Below are 20279 nucleotides of genomic sequence, written 5' to 3'. Positions count from 1 at the left end.
ATAGGGTAATACAAATTTGGGAAGAAAAAAAAAAGATGTCGACATGATAACGTAACTCACCTCCACTAAAATGGCTTGCGAAATCATTATGTGTACATTATCAGATTCCTTGCTTTACTGTTTATGATAACCTCTGGGAAGACTATGAAGAACATCTCCGCATCGAAATCCAAAAAGCATAAGAGAAGCATTTTCAAAATTTCCAAGTATATGAGCAAAAGAATTGCAGGTGATCCTGAACAATGTGTCAAAACCTGTTAGCAACGTCTACATTAAACTCCTGTAAACAATGCACGTATTCTAGTGTTCTCTCAGAACAACCTTGAAATAACAAAGAAGTAAGGCAGACTTTCATACCGAGTGGAGATATAGAGCTCATGGTTCAGAGTGATGCCTTGCATTGGTCCTTCGGAAACCCAAAAATAAAATTAGAAGAGGAATCTTGTGACTTATTTCTCTTTTCTTAATTTATTCATATTTGTCCAGCCAATCAAAGGGGTAACAAGTTAGAACCTTGATTCTAAGTTCCAAATGCAGAATATCAAAGTCCTTCATAAGAATTAGAAACAAAGAGAAGAATCCAGAGTTTTACCTTCACTGGTTTTCTCCAACTCCCGTTAATTCCACATCAAATTGGGAAAAATCATGTTTAATCCTTTCTTCTCATTGCTATTGAATATTGATTCAACTCGAGCTCAATCCTTTTGATAACTCATCTAGAAAAGATAGTCCTGAATCAAAGATGAAGAAATTATGATTTATAAAGTGATCTTAATTACTTGTGCAAGTTTGACAATCTGAAACTTTTCCTTATGTTATGATTCATGAATATAATCCACAATAATGATCCTGAAGAAAGAAAAGAAAAGGAGCGTAAGTTACAATCCAGTATTCAACAACTTACGGTGAAATCTGTAAGAGTGCAGCAGCTAGCCAAATTCACACATTGTGTTTTGTACAAAAACATACCGGCACCTACGTAAAGATGACAGATGCACTGAAAGATGAGTAAGCATTCCACTGTATTCAAGCCGCAGCAGGAGGAAAAAAAAAAAACCATCATCAAGGAGTTAGCTCGTCCGGTGCAGGAGAATCATATTCGTGACTCAGCTAGCCAGAGCACCCAATAACTTACTTGGTATTGTACACTGTACACAGTAATTTATGCAAGCAAACACCTGTTGCTCATGGATGATAGTGTCCTGAAATTTAAACAAGTATGTTTTTTAATGGTAGTATAGTTGAGTTAAACAGTTGAAAAGTTAAAACTGATTGATTAATTAAACACTATATATAGATGACAGCAAAAAGTTGAAGTGAAACTTTTACATAATCTGAATCTTGTATGTTATTCTATGGAAAATGGTGCTATGTACGTACCTGACTTTGAGCTGAGATCTCAAATGATGACTTGGTCGCCTATCTCGATGCAAGGAATGTGAGCCATCTTGCTCCACTACTCTCCTGTCTTCTCCTGACACCTGTTCTCCAGAAAAGAACAATTCTGGATGCTCAGACAAGAGAGCGATGCCGGCAAACCCTCTTTTGGCAGGAATTTGAGATTATCACAGCTTCTAATTTCAAGCTATTGGAGAGAAGTGAGGTGCTGAAAATCAAAGTGACATATTGACAAAACCTCATTAATACATGCGTTAGTCCCATCATGGATTTCTGTAAATACACACTAGATATTGACAAAACCCTCGTTAATTATTTCCTCACATATCCTATGATTTCATCCAAAAACAGTTCAGAATATTCATCTAAAGAACTTAGTTATGAACAGAGGAGATCCACATGATTCTACAATTAAGTAAAATTTGACAAAATAAATCATGATTTACATAAGAGTAAACATGTTACCAGTACCCCTGCAGCACTTGAAAGTTAAAAGTATCAAAAGCAGATAATAGGCACCTTACTAGCACCGCTTTTGTCCATGTGCCGGTTGACTCTTCCAACCATCCAATATTCCAGCCTTCCAACCCATTGATGATGTGGTCGAAGCAACTAGTACATAAAAGTATGGCATTAAATATGACAATGCAGAATGTGGCAGGACTTATATCTCTGGTTTTATTAATCTTGTTATATACAGGAAGAAAACACTGGATATCTGGCAAAACATTTCCAGGATGAAGTTCACTTAAAGTCCCGTTTTTCCCAGTTTTCATGAAATTCCTACCAAGTCGGTTTGTTCCGCAATAAGCAATAATGTACATGATCACACAACTGAGGTTCGGAGTTGTTACCAAGAAAATTTCCAACATACGACGGCCTGCTCCAACCATCCTCCATCAAAATTAGGTTAAGGCGTATCATCAATTTCTCTGTGGCATCTTCCACCAAAACAGCTAATGAATCAGACAGTCGCCTCCGTAGTGGACGATCCTGAAGAATCCAAATAAAGGTACTTTATTAGATTTGATATCAAAGTCAGATGTCATCTAACATATAGAATTTAGAAAACTTACCTTTTTGTCCTGCTACAACTTTAGATATTCAAGTGATTGCTAATAAAGCCCACAATGGTAGAGAAGAATGATGTAATCTCTTAATTCCTTCGGATCAGCTTCTAGGAGAATAAGATGTTCACAAGCTGCGACAAAGTAGCCTTAGCAGATGCAAGCTGAACGCCAGTGGAAAAATACCAAGTATCCTTATATATATGCACTTCAGTTGGATTAGTTTTAAGTAGAAACTACATTCACTTCGGACAAAGTACCTGTCTTCATTTACACTAGATCTATCAATAAATTTAGCAGCACGTGCTGCCCTCAAGAAAAAATTCCCTGGTTGATCATGCTGAAATGGGCCAGAATGCGCCCTTCAATTTTTTTTAGATCTGCACAAATAGTAAACTATGAGACCAGATACAGCTAAGATTAATGCCTTGTACACATGTCCGAAGATCAAATATGCATGTAAATAAATTACATAAAGACAATGTCACTCACAAACAAATGTACACAAAGATATATTTAATCTATACTTTGACTCACTTTGAGCACAAAACCCATACTTACAACTGCTCAATTGAAATCTACTGGTTGACATTTACATCCTAGCGCATAGAACGTTTCATTTTTGAAAACTTATTAGCTGTTGGATGAAGGCTGGTGAACAAAAGCTTTTCTACTCATTGGTGAATTGTAAATCATGATTAGGAGGACCTGTAGATATGGTACCAACTCAGGTCCATATCCATAATATCTGACAACATATATCGTACCAACTTATAGGCAGGTTCATAATATTCTGACTAAAGATAAATTCCTTGGTACTTTCAAATCCCTCATCCAAACACCGGGTGAGAGAACTAGGACTTGTAGCATACACAACTCACTGACATAGGACAATGCAAATAAAGGCAAAAAGACAGGTCTGTCGATATAATAACATAAGTCACCTCACCTCCACTAAACCTGTTTGCAACATCTACACTGAACTCCTGAAAACAATGGCCGTATTGTAGGGTTCTCACAGAACAACCTTGAAATAACAAACGAGTAAGGCAGACTTCCATACCAAGTGGAGATATAGAGTTCATATTGGTCCTTCAGAAACCCTGAAATAAAGTTAAAAAAGGAATCTTGTGACTTAATGCTCTTTTCTTAATTTATTCATATTTGTCCAGCCAATCAGAGTGGTAACTGGTAACCAGTTAGAACCTTGATTCTAAGTCCTTCATAAGAATTAGAAACAAAGACAAGTATTAAGAGAGTTTTACAGAATCTGAAGTGAAACTATTACAGAATCTCAATCTTATATGTTATTGTATGAAAAATGGTGCTATGTACGAGCCTGAATTTGACTTTAGATCTCAAATGATGACTTGGCCGCCTAACCGGATGCAAGGAATGTGAGCTATCTTGCTCCACTCTTCTCCCGTCTTCTCCTGACACCTCTTCATCAGAGAAGGACATCTGTCGATGCTCAGATAAGATAGCGATGCCGGCAAACCCTCTTTTGGCAGGGATTCGAGACTATCACATCTGTAAATTTTGAGCTCTTGAAGAGAAGGGAGGTGTTGAAGTCCCTTTCCCTCCAAAGATTTCAGACTTTTCATTCCATAGATTTCGAGAGTGAGAAGAGTGGTAGGGAGCGGCTGTTCCTTGAGCACCGTCTCCAACACATCCTCGCTTCCCTCGATCTCAAATGTTCGAAGGGAGACAAGTCGTTGCAAACCCCAGTACTCCACTGAAGGCCTTAGTTTCCCACAATCATTGATTCGAAATGATTGTAGGTTGGGAGGCAAACCTCCCTCAGCAAATGACTCTACACTTGGAAGACCAGATATCATCAAGTATCGAAGGGCGGTGAGTGTGTGTATTCGATCGGGCAATAACTTCAAATTCTCGCATCTACCGACTACAAAATGAGACAGGTTGGGAGTGGGCAACCCCCCGTGGGGAAATGAGACCAGATTTGGACAATGATAGATACGGAGAGAATCGAGATGAGTGAGATTTTCAACATCAGCTCCTTCTCCAATGGAAAGGGATTCTAGATTTTTAATGCCCCAGATCTGAAGAGATGAAAGTTTGGGGAAAACGCCCAGCGGGAAGGACCTCAGTGAATCACAGCTCCAACATAATTCGAAACGTCGAAGGGATGTCAATTTGGCCATCATCTCATGAGATAGGAATTCTAATCTCCTGCAACTTTCTATACGAAGATATGTCAACGAAGTGGGTAGACCATTTCTAGGGAACGACAGGAGGGACCCGCAATCATGGAGAGTCAATATTTGAAGACGACTGCTCAAGTGCGGCTGCAAGCAATCTGTGCGACTAAAAATTTGAATATCAAGCATGGAAAGCGAGGACAGCGTCTCCGTCTCTAGTAACGACGAGAGACCAGGGCATCCATTTATTTCCAGATCCTGAAGAGATTGTCGCAAGGATTCCGCGTTAACAATGAGAGACCAGGGTATCCACCTACTCCTAGTAGCCCCTTCATGCAGAACCCCGCAGTCGGACACTTGAAGTTTTTTCAAGCGAGGAAGATAATCCGGCAAGTTTCCCCTCAGCTTCGGACAACGCTGTAAAACCAGCTCCTCGAGACGAGGAAAGCCTGGACATTGACCTCTACCCGGACTTGGCAGCCATTCTACCCATTCTGGCATCCATTCGAATACCAGCTTCTTTAAAGAACGAAATGGCTGAATTAGAGAAATTCCATTGACACCATAAAACTCAGCACCAATACTCGTAATACATTTCATGTTGTATATATAGAGCTCCTTAAGAGCAGGCAACTGCCCAACTGGTGGCAACGCCCAACAAGTACTAAAACCACTGAGGCGCATGACTTTTATGTTGGAGAAGGAAGAGTCTCCCAACCAATTCGGAAAGCTTGTTCCACCATAACATCTGATGGTCAGTTTCACCAAATTTACAGAAGGTTGTAATTTTTCAAGTACTTGTCTCTCTTTTATGGAATCATCTGCATCCTCTCTACCCCATGCCAACTCTATTTCATTGAGATCTTTCTTATCCTTCAAATTGGCCCGCAAGGCATCCACAACATGGACTACATTCTCTAGATTCATGATAGAAAGTTCCCCTCCAAGATTGGGCAACTCCCCCAATTCTCCAATGCCACCAGACCTAGTAGATGTCCCCAATACATAACCAGTGAGTGTTCTCAAACTTTTTAGTCTACCCATTTGCGCCGGCATTTCTTTTATACCAGTATCTCTAATATCAAGATGGCGCAAATTAATCAGTTTCCTCATGTCTACAGGCAATTCAACAAGAGAGTAACAATGAGACAGCAATAGAGTTTGCAAATTGTAGAGACCACTCACGGTATCTGGTAACCTTTTAATAGCAGTGTAAGAGAGGTCAATGTAGCGCAAATGTATGTGCTCCCCGATGCAGTCAGGTAAGTGACTGACGTTTCTATATCCTGCCAAAGACAGTGCCCGTGAACATTTTAGGGTTGGCAAAAAATCATTTGGAACCTTACTACTTACATAATCCCACTTTGTCTTCCTTAAAGACATGGGTAAGAAGGTACGCAAATATTTAACTCCATTTAATGGCTGAAACTTTTTAGCGGCATCACAATATGCTTTCGCATATGACAAATGTCGAACTCTTTTAGGAACTTCATATGATCCTTCCTCATCCATCCGAAAACAAAATTCTCTAGACACGAACATAGCCAAGTCATTAATGAGATCATGCATTGTGAATCCAGGCTCCTCGGTTCTTGATCTTTGAATTAGTGATCTTGATACTAATTCATTAAAATAGTTCTCGCCAACCTCCTCCATTCTTGCCCCGCCCTCAGCTTGTGAAATTAAACCCACAGCCATCCAAAGTCGAACCAAAGTATGCTTCTCAAATTCGTAGTCCTTTGGAAAAATTGAGCAATAAGCAAAACATTGTTTTAAATAAGGAGGGAGGTAATGGAAACTCAATCTTAGAGATGGAAGAATACTATTTGCTTGTGGTAGCTCCCAAAGATTGCTATTCAATATATGATTCCATTTCTTGTAGTCCATGTTGCAACTTAAGAGACCTCCAAGTGTTTTCGCAGCTAAAGGCAGACCATTGCACTTACGTGCAATTTTTTTACCAATTTCTTCCAAGTCTGGATGTGCACTTGCGTTTTCATTTCTAAAAGCATGTTTTGCAAGTAACAACCAACAATCATCAGGCGACAATTGTTTTAAAGAGTGAATAGGAACAGTGTGCACGATGGAAGCAACACTTTCGTTCCTTGTTGTCACAATGACCTTACTTCCCCTCGCCCCATAAGTGAAAGGAGCTTGTAGAACACTCCAATCATTATAATTGTCATTCCAAAGGTCATCCAACACAAGTAGAAACCTTTTCCCCGTTAGTTGTTCCCTAAGAGCAACTTGAAGCAAGCTCATATCTGACTTATCACAGGGTTTTGAAGCAATTGACTGAAGAAGGGTTTTAGTGACCCTAACAGCATCAAAGTCTTCGGAGACACACGCCCAAGCTCGAACATCGAAATGCTCTTTCACCCTGTCATTATTGTAAAGGAGTTGAGCAAGGGTTGTCTTACCAACTCCTCCCATTCCCCATATGGGGATTACAGATGTATTGCCGCCCCTTGCATCATCAGATAGCAGCAGTGTTTTCAACTTCGCTTCATCTTCATCCCTACCATAAGTACAGAATTCATGCTCAACAAAGGAAGTTGTGGGAGTTCTTTGTGAAAGCTTGCCCCTGACACCTTCTCTGAGACCGAGCACACGTTTCTGTTGTGCAAGGTTTTCTAGTTCTTCAAGCAACTCTTGAATCCTACCATTCATGCCCTGATAAAAAGGATTAAGAGAAGTAGAGAGGAAGTTCCACACCTGGGTTCGCTTCGTTTGATATTCAGCTTCCACCTTGCGTCGCAATACTTCAGTATCGATCTCATCCAGCAGGTCCTCGGCTTCGAAGACAGCATGTTTGAGCTCGTCAAGCCACTTTTCCACACGGGGATTCTCCATCTGCTTCTCCTCTGCATCGTCAAGCACTGCATCAAGGGCCAGAAACGTCCGCTTCAGTTTCTTCAGGAGTGAGTAGTCAAGTTTTTTTCCCCGGAAGAAGTCCATCAACTCGCCAGAAGCAATCTTGTCGCACAGCGTCTGAATTGAAGCAGAGAGAAAAGCCTCTCCAATCAAAGCCATTTTTTTTTTCTTTCAGGAAACTAGTAGTCGGAGAGAAGCGTTTTGTAATGGAAACAAAAGCTTAAACTCTTATGAAATTCACATTTGTGAGTAGGACGACCAGATACTGTATTGATCAATAATTCAGCGGACCACACACGTTAAAGCATAAAGAAAGAATTTGTGGTCCTGCTTTGTTTGCGAGTGGAAAAGTGTAGGCTAAAAATGCGCCGGTGGGATGGGGTGGGTGAGTGGAAAAGTAACAATGGTAACGTCGGTGCTACGGTCGAATTGTCATGTGTTCACACGGTATATTGTACATCTCCGGATAAAACTAGATATCTGCCTGAATGGAAGCATCATCAAATAATAAGGTTACAAATTAAAAAGTTAAAAAATTTATTAAATAAAATACTTATATTAATTTATTAATTTTTTATATAATATATTACAATATCGTTCAATATGTTTTATATTTTGAAAACATTGCATGACAGCTTACCAAATACCATCAAATCTTTATATATAAAAAATTAATTATGATATCATTCACTAATTGATCTCTCATCTGATTTCTCAATCAATTCTTTAAAATTTCACAACATTTTAACGTTGATAGTAATAATTAAAAGTTATTATTAATATCACAAACAAATAAAGTAGTAATACATATAAGATATTGCTAATGTCACAAGATTTAAAAAAACATAAAAACAAATAATGAGCTGGCCAATAATTCAGTGGAGTACACACGTTAAAGCATAAAGAGAGAATTGGTGGTTGTCCCTTGTTTTGTGGGTGGAAAAAGTCTAGGCGAAAAATGTGTCGGTGGGATGAGTGCTGGTTGCTTTCTTTCTACTTTGCTAAAGCAACATCGGTGCAATGGACGATTGTCATGTGTTCAGACAGTACATTATGCGTTCCACTAATATTTGTCTGTCCTGTGTCACTCAATATAAGTACCACTAATATTTGTTTGTTCTGTCACTCTTTATAAGTTCCACTAATATTTGCCTGTTCTGTCACCTTTGTAACTGAAATCCAAATGGTTACGGACCCTAAGTTTCTCCCCTTATTGAGTAAATTTTAGTTAGGTGTATCATCCACGTAGATTTACACACTATGTAGATATATGATTCCACATAATTTTGTCATTACTCAAATCACAAATGAAGTAACAACTTGTTATATACATCAATTTACATAAGAGTATCACAAGCAGAGATAATAGACCCCTACTACCTCCGCTGTCGTACATTTTGCCGGTTCATTCTTCCAATATTCCGGCGTTCAAATTTACTGAGGATCTGTTCAACACAATTACTACATAAAAAACTGGCACCATATAGGAAAATGCAGAATGTGGCAGGACTCGTATCTCCGGTTTTGTTCATCTTGTTATATACGGATAGAAAACACCGCATATCTGGCAAAACTTTTCCAGGATGCCGCTTTGCCGGTTTACATGAACCTCCTATTGATTTGGGTTTGTACTGCTATCTGCAATAATATATGCGAAGACTACCATGGTTCAGAGTTGTTACCAAGAAAGTTTCTAATATACGACGGCCTGCTCCAACCATCCTCCATCAGAATTAGGTTAAGGCGTATCATCAATTTCTCTGCGGCATCTTCCTCCAAAACGGTTAACGAATCAGACGGTCGCCTCCGTAGTGGACGACCCTGAAAAATCCATATGAAGGTACCTTAAAAGATTTGCCATCAAGGTTGTATGTCGTCATACGTATAGAAGTTAGAAAACGTACCTTTTTGTCCTGATATAACTTTAGATATTCAAGTGATTCCTCGTAAAATCCACAATGGTAGAGAAGAATGCTGTAATCTCTTAATTCCTTCGGATCAGCTTCTAGGAGAATAAGACGTTCACAAGCTGTAACAATAGATACAACGTTCAGATAACAAAATGTGGCAGCGGGCACAATATGTCCAACGGTGACGATAAAATTCCAAATTTCAAATTGCAGTACAAGAATTTAACTTGAAAAGTCAAATCCTACTATTAACTAAAAATCACCACGGGACCTCAAACAGGTTAGAGATGCTTCTACAACTTTATTTAAAGATGGCTATGGATAACACGTTATTTTACTTGAAATGACTTATTGATAAGGAGTCGGACCCTGTCCTCCAGAAAATGCAACTACAATTGTCCCAAGACATTCCCGGTGACATCTCAATCTATGTTACCGCTTCAACAGCTTCAAGAAGCATAATCTATTGACTTTGACATTACCTTCTTGACACTGGGATTAAATACGATTCAATAAATGCGTACCAGATAGGGCACGCCTCATATCCCCAAAATGTACACTAGTCCAAACACCACGATCTAGTCTATGTTGAGCAGCCTTCGCAGATGCAAGCTGAAAGCCACTGCAAAAATAGAAAGGATCCTCACATATATGCACTTAACTTATATTAGTTTTCAGTTGAAACTACATTCATTTCGGACAAAGTACCTGTCTTCATTTATGTTTGATCTATCGATAAAGTTAGCAGCACGTGCTGCCCTCAAGAACAAATTCCCTGGTTGATAATGCTGAAACGGCCAGAATGCGTCCTTCGAATTTCTTAAAATCTGTACGTACAGTAAACTATGAGAACAGATATGGCTAAGATTAAAGGCTTGGACACATGTCTATAGACCTTATCAAATGTTAACCAAATATGTATCTATATACAATTCAATGCCTTAAAAGGCAAAGGCGTGGGCGAGACGTTCACGAGACCTATATATATATATATATATATATATATATATATATATATATATATAATACTTTGTAAAACAAATATTCATTGTCATTCAAAGATGCACAAGTCGCAAACAAGTTTAACTTGCATCAAAAACAAGTTTAACCAAGCAATCAAATGTACATAAAGATGCAAACACATAATCGATAATCTATAGTTCTACTCACCAAAATCTATGCTTACAACTGCTCAATCGAAATCTAATGGTTGAAATCTACATCCTAGCAGAGAGAACGTTTCTCTTCTTTAAAAAAAAAAAATTAACAGTCGTTGGATGAAGGTTGGTGAACAGAAACTATTGTACTCATTGGTGAATTGTATATCATGATTCAGAGGACCTGTAGATATGATACCAACTCAGGTCCATATCCATAATATTCAGACTAAATACATGGTACCAACTTAAGGCAGGTTGGTAGTATTCTGACTAATTATACAAGTTACTTTCAAAGTAGGAGGACCTGTGGGTAATCTAGAGCACATGGAACCAATTTGAATAACATAGATTGCATTGCCATAACCAAAGATAAATGACAAAGGAACTAATCAATTAACAAAATACCACAGGCAATATGATCACATTGCTCATTTAAAATATCTATATCGAATGTTTTGTGGTTGAATTCTAACTAATTTATCCTAAACCTCTTGGCATTTTCAAATCCCTCATCCAAACACAGGGTGAGAGAACTAGAAGTTTTAGCGTACACAACTCGCTGACATAGGACAAAACAAATTAAGGCAAAACAAACAAATTTCAACATGAAAACATAAGTCACCTCCACTAAAAGGGCTTGCGAAGTCATTATGTGCACATTATCAGATTCCTTGCTTTTCTGTTTATGATAACCTCGGGGAAGACCATGAAGATCATGAGGAAAGAATATCTCCACATCGAAATCCAAAAAACCCCATAGGCGAAGCATTTTCAAAATTTCTGAGTATATGAGTGAAAGCATTGCAGGTGATCCTGAACGATGTGTCAAAACCTGTTTGCAACATCAACATTAAACTCCTGAAAACAATCCCCACATTCTACTGTTCTCGCAACCTTGAAATAACAAATAAGTAAGGCAGACTTCCATACTGAGTGGAGATATAGAGCTCGTGATTCAGAGTGATACCTTGCAATCGTCCTTCGAAACCCTGAAAAAAAGAGCAGATAAAAAATAGTCAGCGAAAGCAAGAATTTTGCAGCGAGGGGAAGAGCCAAGAAGATACACAGATCCTGATTTATTTAAAACAAATGATAGCTTTTCTGCTACAAAGTAATTGTTTCCCGATATGAAGTTTATCTTAGTTTCTCCCTGCCACATTCCTTCAGCATTATAAGTTCGGCAGTTTCCCTACCAAGCTAAAATTTAGTTAAAAATAAAATGAATCACTTAAGAGTTTTTAAGTTCAACTTTGAATCAACTACAAAGGAATAATAATCCAAGTTATTGCAAACAAAAACTCTATCAATCAACATTACCTTATTTACGTACAAATAGTTTTCCAAACTCTCCAACAATTTCTCAGGCGAGGATCTAAATGAAGAGTTGTGGTGAGAACAATAGTCCATGGAAAGATCACCAAACCTACTAATAAAAGCATCCGCCGGAAGCGGAACTGAAGAATGTGACACAAGGGAGTCATCTTCTGCTGCAATGTAAAGAGCTGTTTTCCCCAAATCAACACATCTATTGATGGTAATGCTGGTTTCCCTCTCTATATCAGACAGATGGCGAATTTGTGAGCAGAACCCCGCCCTGGGTGGTCGGAAAAATGTATTGTGTGGTCTTCTAGAGTAGGAAGATATAGGATGCGTTCATTGCGTTAGATCATTCAAGATTGAATTAGCTTTAGAAATTATACTAAATTAATTTAATGAAATATTTGATATAATGTCGCACTAGAAAAACAGGATAGCTAACCAAATAAGCAAGCAAATTAAAGGGCAACCGGAAACTGTAGAAGGAAAGAGGAAGCTAATAAATGACATTAATTAATCCATATTTCTACTCTGCTTGGTTAGTATTAAGGTCAGCTGCAGCGCGTTCTGGTGGGGCTGGGCTGTTCCTGATATCGCAGCCTTCACTCTGCAGTTTTTTACTACTGCCACCTATTTTCCTTTACATCCTTTTTTTCTATTTTACTTTTGAGTTTTGAGTTTTGTAGCAATAATATTCTATCATCCAATAATTACGAGTTTTGAGTTTTGAGTTTCAGTCTTTGATTTCATAGAAAATTTAGATTTAAGGTTTTGGCAGGAATTGCCATCAATGTTATCGGATTACCTCAAGTTAACTACATATTATTATATTTTGAATTTTACAACAAAACGATTCATAGATATATTTTTGAAATAAAATGTTGTTTACTTTTATGTGTAAAATAACTATTTTTATTATTTTATAGTAGCAGACTAGGCTGAGTGGGTTAGGCAGTAGAGGTGTGGACCGACCTACCCTGGCCTATATAGGTCAAGTGTAGATTTGTAGGGTTCTAGGCACTAGGGTGGTAGGTAGCTTAGGTGGAGATTGACACTCTGGCTCGGTTGATAATGATGGGCTATGATAAATGCTAATTTAGCCAAGTTGTAACAAATATATAGATGGTTCATAATGCTTTTAGTAATGGAAACTTTAACGAAAAACTTCCGGTACTGTTCACTTTAACGAAAAACCATATTTTTATATTAAAAAGTCAATTTTGGTACTATTCACTTTACCCTTTATTTTATCTTTATCGTTAAAACTCAAAGTTTTCAAGCTTTTTCATTAATTTTCCTATTAGTAAGGGAATTCCGTTCATCTGTTTTTTACACAGTTCGATGATTGAAAGGCCTTAATTTTTAATTGATTTTTGCAGAGATGATCTTTTTAAAGTGATTTATAATATAAACGGTTCTGATCATAAATACAAAGTTTTATGAATCAGCAACGAACATTTTTTAGTAAGAACTCCTACCCATCCTTTAAATAACCAAGTATTATTCTTTATCTTCCATTATCCGCTACGTATTCTCCAAATTCTTATTTCACAAACCAAACATTTTTCTTGTATGTGTTTTATTCTTCAAACTTTTGTTTTATTCTTCTTGTATGTGTTTTTCATAGATTCCTTCCGGGAGATTCCAAATATGAAATCTTTGAAGATGTCAAACTCTTTTGTGGAGAATTTGGTACTTTTGTGAGTGACAAATTTTTACTATCTAATACTAGGAAGGTTAAATTTACAAATAAAATTTTAAAAATTAAATGACATGAAAGTTGATGATTAGATCATTACTTAAGCGTTGATAAATATGCTCATTTCTATTTGTTACACATCATTTGGTTTACAAATTTTGTCTCCAAATTTAATATATTTAGCATTATCCTTTTTACTGCAGCTCCTATAGAAACTGGACTTCTTTTTCTGGCTCGCACAGGTTCAGCAATCTAAGGCTGCTGAGACAATCATCACTCGACTCGTGTTGATTTCTTTGAATTTGCAGTGCATGCATTTGCATCTTCCTCTCCTTTAGAACCATTAAACAGTTTATGATGGCAAGTGTCTCTGTAAACTACAGCAAAGAACTCGGTTCGTAATCATATACTCAATCCATTGTGTCTTCTAACCACTCGAGCTCAAAATTAATAGTTAATTTACGTGCCCTTGGATGTTAATTTATTTTTTGAGTCTATACTAGAAGTTGCGTTCGTTTATGATTTTTAATTTAATTGGATTTGTGTTTGGTCACCACTTTTAAGTTGTGAAGAGATTAGGATGTCCGAAATACAGAGAAGAACATCATATGTTATTATACAATTAAAAACAATTTTTTTAAGCATTTCTTCAATGATGTAATGACATATGATGTTATTCTGATTAAATAAATAAAATAGATAGAAATAATTAACATTAATTAATCCATATTTCTTCTGTAAAATGCTCTGCTACTCCACCTAGTTTTAAGGTCAGCTTTGAGTCCCTCGTTTTGGTCTCTGACGTAGTGCAAATTATGCGCATACCTCACTCTGCGGTTTGTAATATTGCCATTGATTTTCCAATTCAACCTACCAACGAAGCAACTTCCTACTTACTACCTTCCAATGTGTATGTGATAAAATAGAAAAAGTTGACACAAAATTTTCTGTCATTCATTGCAACTCCATTTGGTTAAACAATTTGTTTTTTTTGTTAATGACGCGTTACTTTTTTGTCTACAATACATTCCTGAATCTCGTGATCTAGATGAACCAAATCATTATCACATCACATTGTTATTCGTTAGGAACAGTTTACCTACAAATATTCACCTTTTTTTTTCCGGTTACATGATAAAATGATTATCTTGTACACATCACTTTTCTTTCTCTTTTTCTTTTTCTTTGAGAAAAATAAAGACAAGTACATCACACAAAGCGTACGGATGAAATGCAATTCCTTTTACATAAAAACGTATTAATTAGCTCCACAAATCTGCAAGAAATCATATTAATCACTAGCATGCCATCAAGTGTACATGTTTGGATTTTTATTTTTATACAACAATAATATTTACATTATAAATCGACATAAAAAAACCCATAAAACACCATAAAAGAATATGAAGCACAAAAAATGCATAAAAGAAATGCTTTTCTCTCTACCTACGAAGCAGTTTCCTATATACTAGCTACTTTTCATTGTGACCGGAACACAGTTGGTATATCACACATTTTTATATAAGTGGTAGAAAATTTTATTTTTTAAGTTATTAAATTTTCAACACACATATCTCACCATTTATATAATGACATGTGATGTATCACCTCATGTACCGGTCACACTGAAAAATCTTTTATAAATGTGGTCGAAGTTGAAAGATAAGGATCTTCTTGGGAACTTCATTTCAAAAGTGGATATTAATTTAAGGGTAATGTTAGGAAAGTTAAATTTGTAAAGTAAATTACATAAAAGTTAATGATTATATTATTACATAAGTATTGATTAACTTGCTTACTTTTTATTGATGACACATTAATTATTTTACAAATTTAATCTCTTCACATAACTTTTCATTTAAGGGAGCATTTTTGCTCACCACCATTTAGTGTGTTGTATGCTCACCATCCAATTAGTGTGGTGTATGCTCACCATCCAATTTATCATCGTTAGAGGAGTTTAAATTTTGATATTCGTGTAATGGATAAGCACAAATCTCAAAATTCAAACTCATCTAAAGATGATAGATAGGATGATGAACATATACCACACTAAATGGTAATGAACAAAAATGCACTCTTAATTTAAAGGAGATGAAGCTTCATTGCAAGCCACTACTTATTACTTTTGATGTAATAACCACAAACGACTGAAAAATATAAAATTGTTTGTTAGCACGCGATCTTTAATTTAACGAAGAATTTGTCTTATTCATTTGTTTTGTTTTACTTTTTGGAACTTTTTGTTTCTCTTATCAGCGACCGACTCATTATGGTTTATTTGTATTTTTATAAGTTGAACAAATATTACATTGTATTCGTTTTTAAAAATGAAACATCTCATATATATAAGTTGAACAAGTTTATTTTCCAACGCATTTGAAAATTTGTTTACTTTCAGGTGTAAAAAACTCGGGCAGCCCACCGATGACACTTGCACAATACCGTAGTGCAATAAGCAACATATCAACATTTATGAATAGACATCAAAACGTATTAACTCAAAAACAAAGCTAATACCAAAATGTCTTTTGAAATTACAATAATAGACATCAAAACGTATTAACTTAAAAGCCAAAAAAAAAAAAAAAAAAAAGAAATTCACACACGAAATTTTTTAGTTCTGAACACGCTTACTATTATGTCCCTTGATTGATTATCTTTTGACTGTTTCAATCCAAAAATAAAAAACAAAGAGGGAGCGTGCGGGAAGATTAAGGGTGTGCAAAAATCACTTCCCCAGACTTATGATCCAACTATTCAGAAGTTGGCCAACTTCTGAAGATGGCTTCGTCCTCCGAATCGGCAGTGCCACGCAGAGAGAAATCCGAAGTACGAAACGACTTCCATATAGGAGTTTTATGCAGAAACTGGGGCAGCCGCATACTGGTAACTTGGATGTAAACCTACTTTGTCTTCTGATGGCTAAAAACTCTAATTAGTTTCAGGACATGAGCTCCATGTTTTCTTCAATGCTTCCGCAGGGTCAAGGAAACCTGCACGTTTTATTCATTGCTTTCAGGAGTCTGGGGGACCTGCAACTTCTCTTCATTGTTCGCAACCAAGTTCTGGAGGGCCTCTGGCTCCTTGCCCGTTCTTGCCTGCAAGCAAAGCAAACGATTAATGCATGAACAACCAGTTTCCAGAATGCATGGCCATAAGGCTGTATTTTAACAGCCTCACATATTTCCTGGCTACGACATAAGTCAAAAATTTCTTTTCGGGAGTGAAATTCACTTAAAAGTGCCACTTTTCCCAGTATATTTAATGAACCTCCTACTGACAAGGACTACCATGGTTCAGAGTTGTTACCAAGAAAATTTCTATAATATGACAGCCTGCTCCAACCCTCCTCGCCCAAAAGTAAGCTACGCCGTATCATCAATTTCTCCACGGCACCTTCCTCTACAACAGTTAATGAATCAGATGGTTGCCTTCCCTCTGTGATGGACGACCCTGCAGTATCAGATAATAATAATCTAGGGTAATTCAACCACAAATACAGTAACAATTTGTTACTCGCTCAAAATATATACATCAATTACATAAAGAGTAAACATGTTACCACTGCAAGGAAACCGTGCTCTCATTTTTGTGTGTGGTCATCGTCACCACTGCTCTCTTCAACCCACTCCAAGATGCCGGTGACATCAAGGGAAGATGTTAAACATCATTCCGCTGTTTTCTCTCTGCATCAATGAAGTGGCATACGTTAGTCCCATCATGTTGTCCTGACTGATAAAATATTTGAATGCAATATAAAATAAGCGTGATGGGTTTCGGAAATACATGTGACATATTGACAAAACCCTCGTTAATTATTCCCTCACTAACTAGGGGATAATTTAGCTAGGATCATATCCATGTGAATACCACAACCTGAGTACAAACGATCTGATTGATTTTGCATCCCAAAAAAACCACAAATCCTATGATTTCATCCAAAAACAGTCCATAATATTCATTTAAAGAACTTAATTATAAACAAAGGAGATCCATATGAATTTATAATGAAGCAAAATTTGACAAAATAATTCATCAATTTACACAAGAGTAAACATGTTACCACTGCAGCACCTGAATGTTAAAAGTATCACAAGATGCCTTACTAGCTCCGCTGTTGTCCATTTTGCCAGTTGATTATTCCAACTATTCAATATTCCGGCCTTCCAATCTATTGATGGTCTGGTCGACTCAACTAGTAAATAAAAGCCTGGCATTAATTATGAAACTGCAGAATGTGGCAGGACTTATATCTCTGGTTTTGTTCATCTTGTTATATATATACAGGTAGAAAACACTCGATAGCTGACAAAACATTCCCTGGATGAAGTTCACTTAAAGTCCCGGTTTTCCCAGTTTGTATGAAACTCCTACTGATTAGGGTTCACACTGCTATATGCAATAATGTAAATGGTCACACAACTATGGTTCAGAGTTGTTACCAAGAAAATTTCTAACATACGACAGCGTGCTCCAACCATCCACCATCAAAATTAGGATAAGGCATATCATCAATTTCTCTGCGGCATCTTCCACCAAAACAGTTAAATGAATCAGACAGTCGCCTCTGTAGTGGACGATCCTGAAGAATCCAAATAAAGGTACTTTAATAGATTTTTTTTTTTTTTTTATCAAAGTAGCACGTCATCATACATATAGAAATTAGAAAATATTTTATCCAGCTACGATCTTAGATATTCAAGTGATTGCTCATAAAATCCACAATGGTAGACAAGAATGCTATAATCTCTTAATTCCTTCGGATAAGCTTCTAGGAGAATAAGATGTCCACAAGCTGTGACAAAGTAGCCTTAACAGATACAAACTGAAAACCACTGAGAAAATACAAAGTATCCTTATATATGTGCACGTATCTTAGATTAGTTTATGTAGAAGCTACGTTCATTTTGGACTAAGTACCTGTCCTCATTTATGTTTTATCTATCAATAAAGTTAGCAGCATGTGCTGCCCTCAAGAACAAATTCCCCGGTTGATCATGCTGAAATGGCCAGAATAAGTTACTTTCAAAATGCGAGGACCTGTAAATAATATTGAATGTAACATAGATCCATCAATTAAATGGCAAAGGAATACCTAAACTACAAGAATAAGCAATTAACAATACACCACAGGCAACATGATTCTCTTAAATGGAACATCTGGATGATGGATTTGAAAGTGCTAAGGGCTTAAGGCCAAATTAGTTAAAACTCACTACAAAAGATTAGATAGAGGCATATGAAAGACTAGATGCAATGTATCAAGAGGGATTTGTAAATGACTGCACGAAAGGAGACATTTATAAATAGTTTGTTTATGTTGTAATGATCACCTAGTGCAATTCAAATGTCTATATCTAATGTTTTGTAGTTGATTTCTAACTAGCTTATCCTAAATTCCTCCCTCACCCAAACACAGGGTGAGAGAACTAGGAGTTTTAGCATACACAACTCATTAACATAGGGTAATACATATTTAGGAAGATAAAAAAAAGATGTCGACATGATAACGTAAATCACCTCCACTAAAATGGCCTGCGAAATTATTATGTGTACGTTATCAGATTCCTTGCTTTACTGTTTATGATAACCTCTGGGAAGACTATGAAGAATATCTCCGCATCGAAATCCAAAAAGCTCCATAAGAGAAGCATTTTCAAAATTTCCAAGTATATGAGCAAAAGAATTGCAGGTGATCCTGAACAATGTGTCAAAACCTGTTTGCAACATCTACATTAAACTCCTGAAAACAATGCCCGTATTGTAGTGTTCTCTCAGAACAACCTTGAAATAACAAAGAAGTAAGGCAGAATTTCATACCGAGTGGAGATATAGAGCTCATGGTTCAGAGTGATGCCTTGCATTGGTCCTTCGGAAACCCAGAAATGAAATTAGAAGAGGAATCTTGTGACTTATTTCTCTTTTCTTAATTTATTCATATTTGTCCAGCCAATCAAAGTGGTAACAAGTTAGAACCTTGATTCTAAGTTCCAAATGCAGAATATCAAAGTCCTTCATAAGAATTAGAAACAAAGAGAAGAATCCACAGAGTTCTACCTTCACTGGTTTTCTCCAACTCCCGTTAATTCCGCATCAAATTGGGAAAAATCGTGTTTAATCCTTTCTTCTCATCGCTATTGAATATTGATTCAACTCGAGCTCAATCCTTTTGATACCTCATCTAGAAAAGATAGTCCTGAATCAAAGATGAAGAAATTATGATTTATAAATTGAACTTAATTACTTGTGCAAGTTTGACAATCTGAAACTTTTCCTTATGTTATGATTCATGAATATAATCCACAATAATGATCCTGAAGCAAGAAAAGAAAAGGAGCGTTAGTTACAATCCAGTATTCAACAACTTACGGTGAAATCTGTAAGAGTGCAGCAGCTAGCCAAATTCACACATTGTGTTTGTACAAAAACATACCGGCACCTATGTAAAGATGACAGATGCACTGAAAGATGAGTAAGCATTCCACCGTATTCAAGCCGCAGCAGGAGGAAAAAAAAACCATCATCAAGGAGTTAGCTCGTCCGGTGCAGGAGAATCATATTCGTGACTCAGCTAGCCAGATCACCCAATAACTTACTTGGTATTGTACACTGTACACAGTAATTTATGCAAGCAAACACCTGTTGCTCATGGATGATAGTGTCCTGAAATTTAAACAATTATGTTTTTT

General features: G+C 36.7%; 3 protein-coding genes across 4 annotated transcripts in view; all 3 read right to left on the bottom strand.

Annotated features, from left to right (window-relative positions):
• Positions 1 to 1026: 1026 nt before the first annotated feature.
• Positions 1027 to 7336, bottom strand: LOC125470714 (putative disease resistance RPP13-like protein 1). Its single transcript, XM_048570157.1, has 3 exons — positions 3863 to 7336; positions 1330 to 1340; positions 1027 to 1202 (listed from the first exon to the last, which is right to left on the bottom strand). Exons 1-3 carry the CDS (start codon positions 7295 to 7297, stop codon positions 1163 to 1165), a joined length of 3486 nt encoding a protein of 1161 aa, XP_048426114.1. The 5' UTR covers positions 7298 to 7336; the 3' UTR covers positions 1027 to 1162.
• LOC125470713 (putative disease resistance protein At3g14460) overlaps positions 3415 to 20279 on the bottom strand; it is a 28366-nt gene continuing 11501 nt past the window's right edge. The window contains exon 2 of one of the 2 annotated variants that reach the window (XM_048570154.1): positions 3415 to 3568. The gene's annotated coding sequence lies outside the window, so the exon portion shown is untranslated. The remainder of the gene's footprint in view (positions 3569 to 20279) is intronic. The other variant, XM_048570155.1, reaches the window with a different exon arrangement.
• LOC103961843 lies at positions 8767 to 19432 on the bottom strand. Its single transcript, XM_048570238.1, has 12 exons — positions 19411 to 19432; positions 19182 to 19307; positions 16881 to 17043; positions 16623 to 16688; positions 11889 to 12165; positions 11726 to 11768; positions 11502 to 11560; positions 11194 to 11403; positions 10120 to 10238; positions 9936 to 10033; positions 9406 to 9530; positions 8767 to 9322 (listed from the first exon to the last, which is right to left on the bottom strand). Exons 1-12 carry the CDS (start codon positions 19430 to 19432, stop codon positions 9161 to 9163), a joined length of 1470 nt encoding a protein of 489 aa, XP_048426195.1. The 3' UTR covers positions 8767 to 9160.

Source organism: the organism of the source record quoted next, unplaced genomic scaffold (genome assembly GCF_019419815.1).
Source record: "Pyrus x bretschneideri cultivar Hongxiangsu unplaced genomic scaffold, Pyrus_bretschneideri_v1 Contig52, whole genome shotgun sequence".
Taxonomy (NCBI): domain Eukaryota; kingdom Viridiplantae; phylum Streptophyta; class Magnoliopsida; order Rosales; family Rosaceae; genus Pyrus; species Pyrus x bretschneideri.
Note: the sequence above shows the minus strand (reverse complement) of the source record. Positions and strands in the feature narration are given on the sequence as shown.

Bases quoted from the DNA above. Each gene is read 5' to 3' on its own strand.
- LOC125470714 (XM_048570157.1), bottom strand. From the start codon at position 7,297: ATGAATGGTAGGATTCAAGAGTTGCTTGAAGAACTAGAAAACCTTGCA.
- LOC103961843 (XM_048570238.1), bottom strand. From the start codon at position 19,432: ATGAGCTCTATATCTCCACTCG. The intron at 17,044-19,181 runs GTTATCATAAAC...CTGATACTGCAG, and splicing joins TCTTCATAGTCTTCCCAGAG to GGTCGTCCATCACAGAGGGA. The intron at 12,166-16,622 runs GTCCCCCAGACT...CCGACCACCCAG, and splicing joins ACAATGAAGAGAAGTTGCAG to GGCGGGGTTCTGCTCACAAA.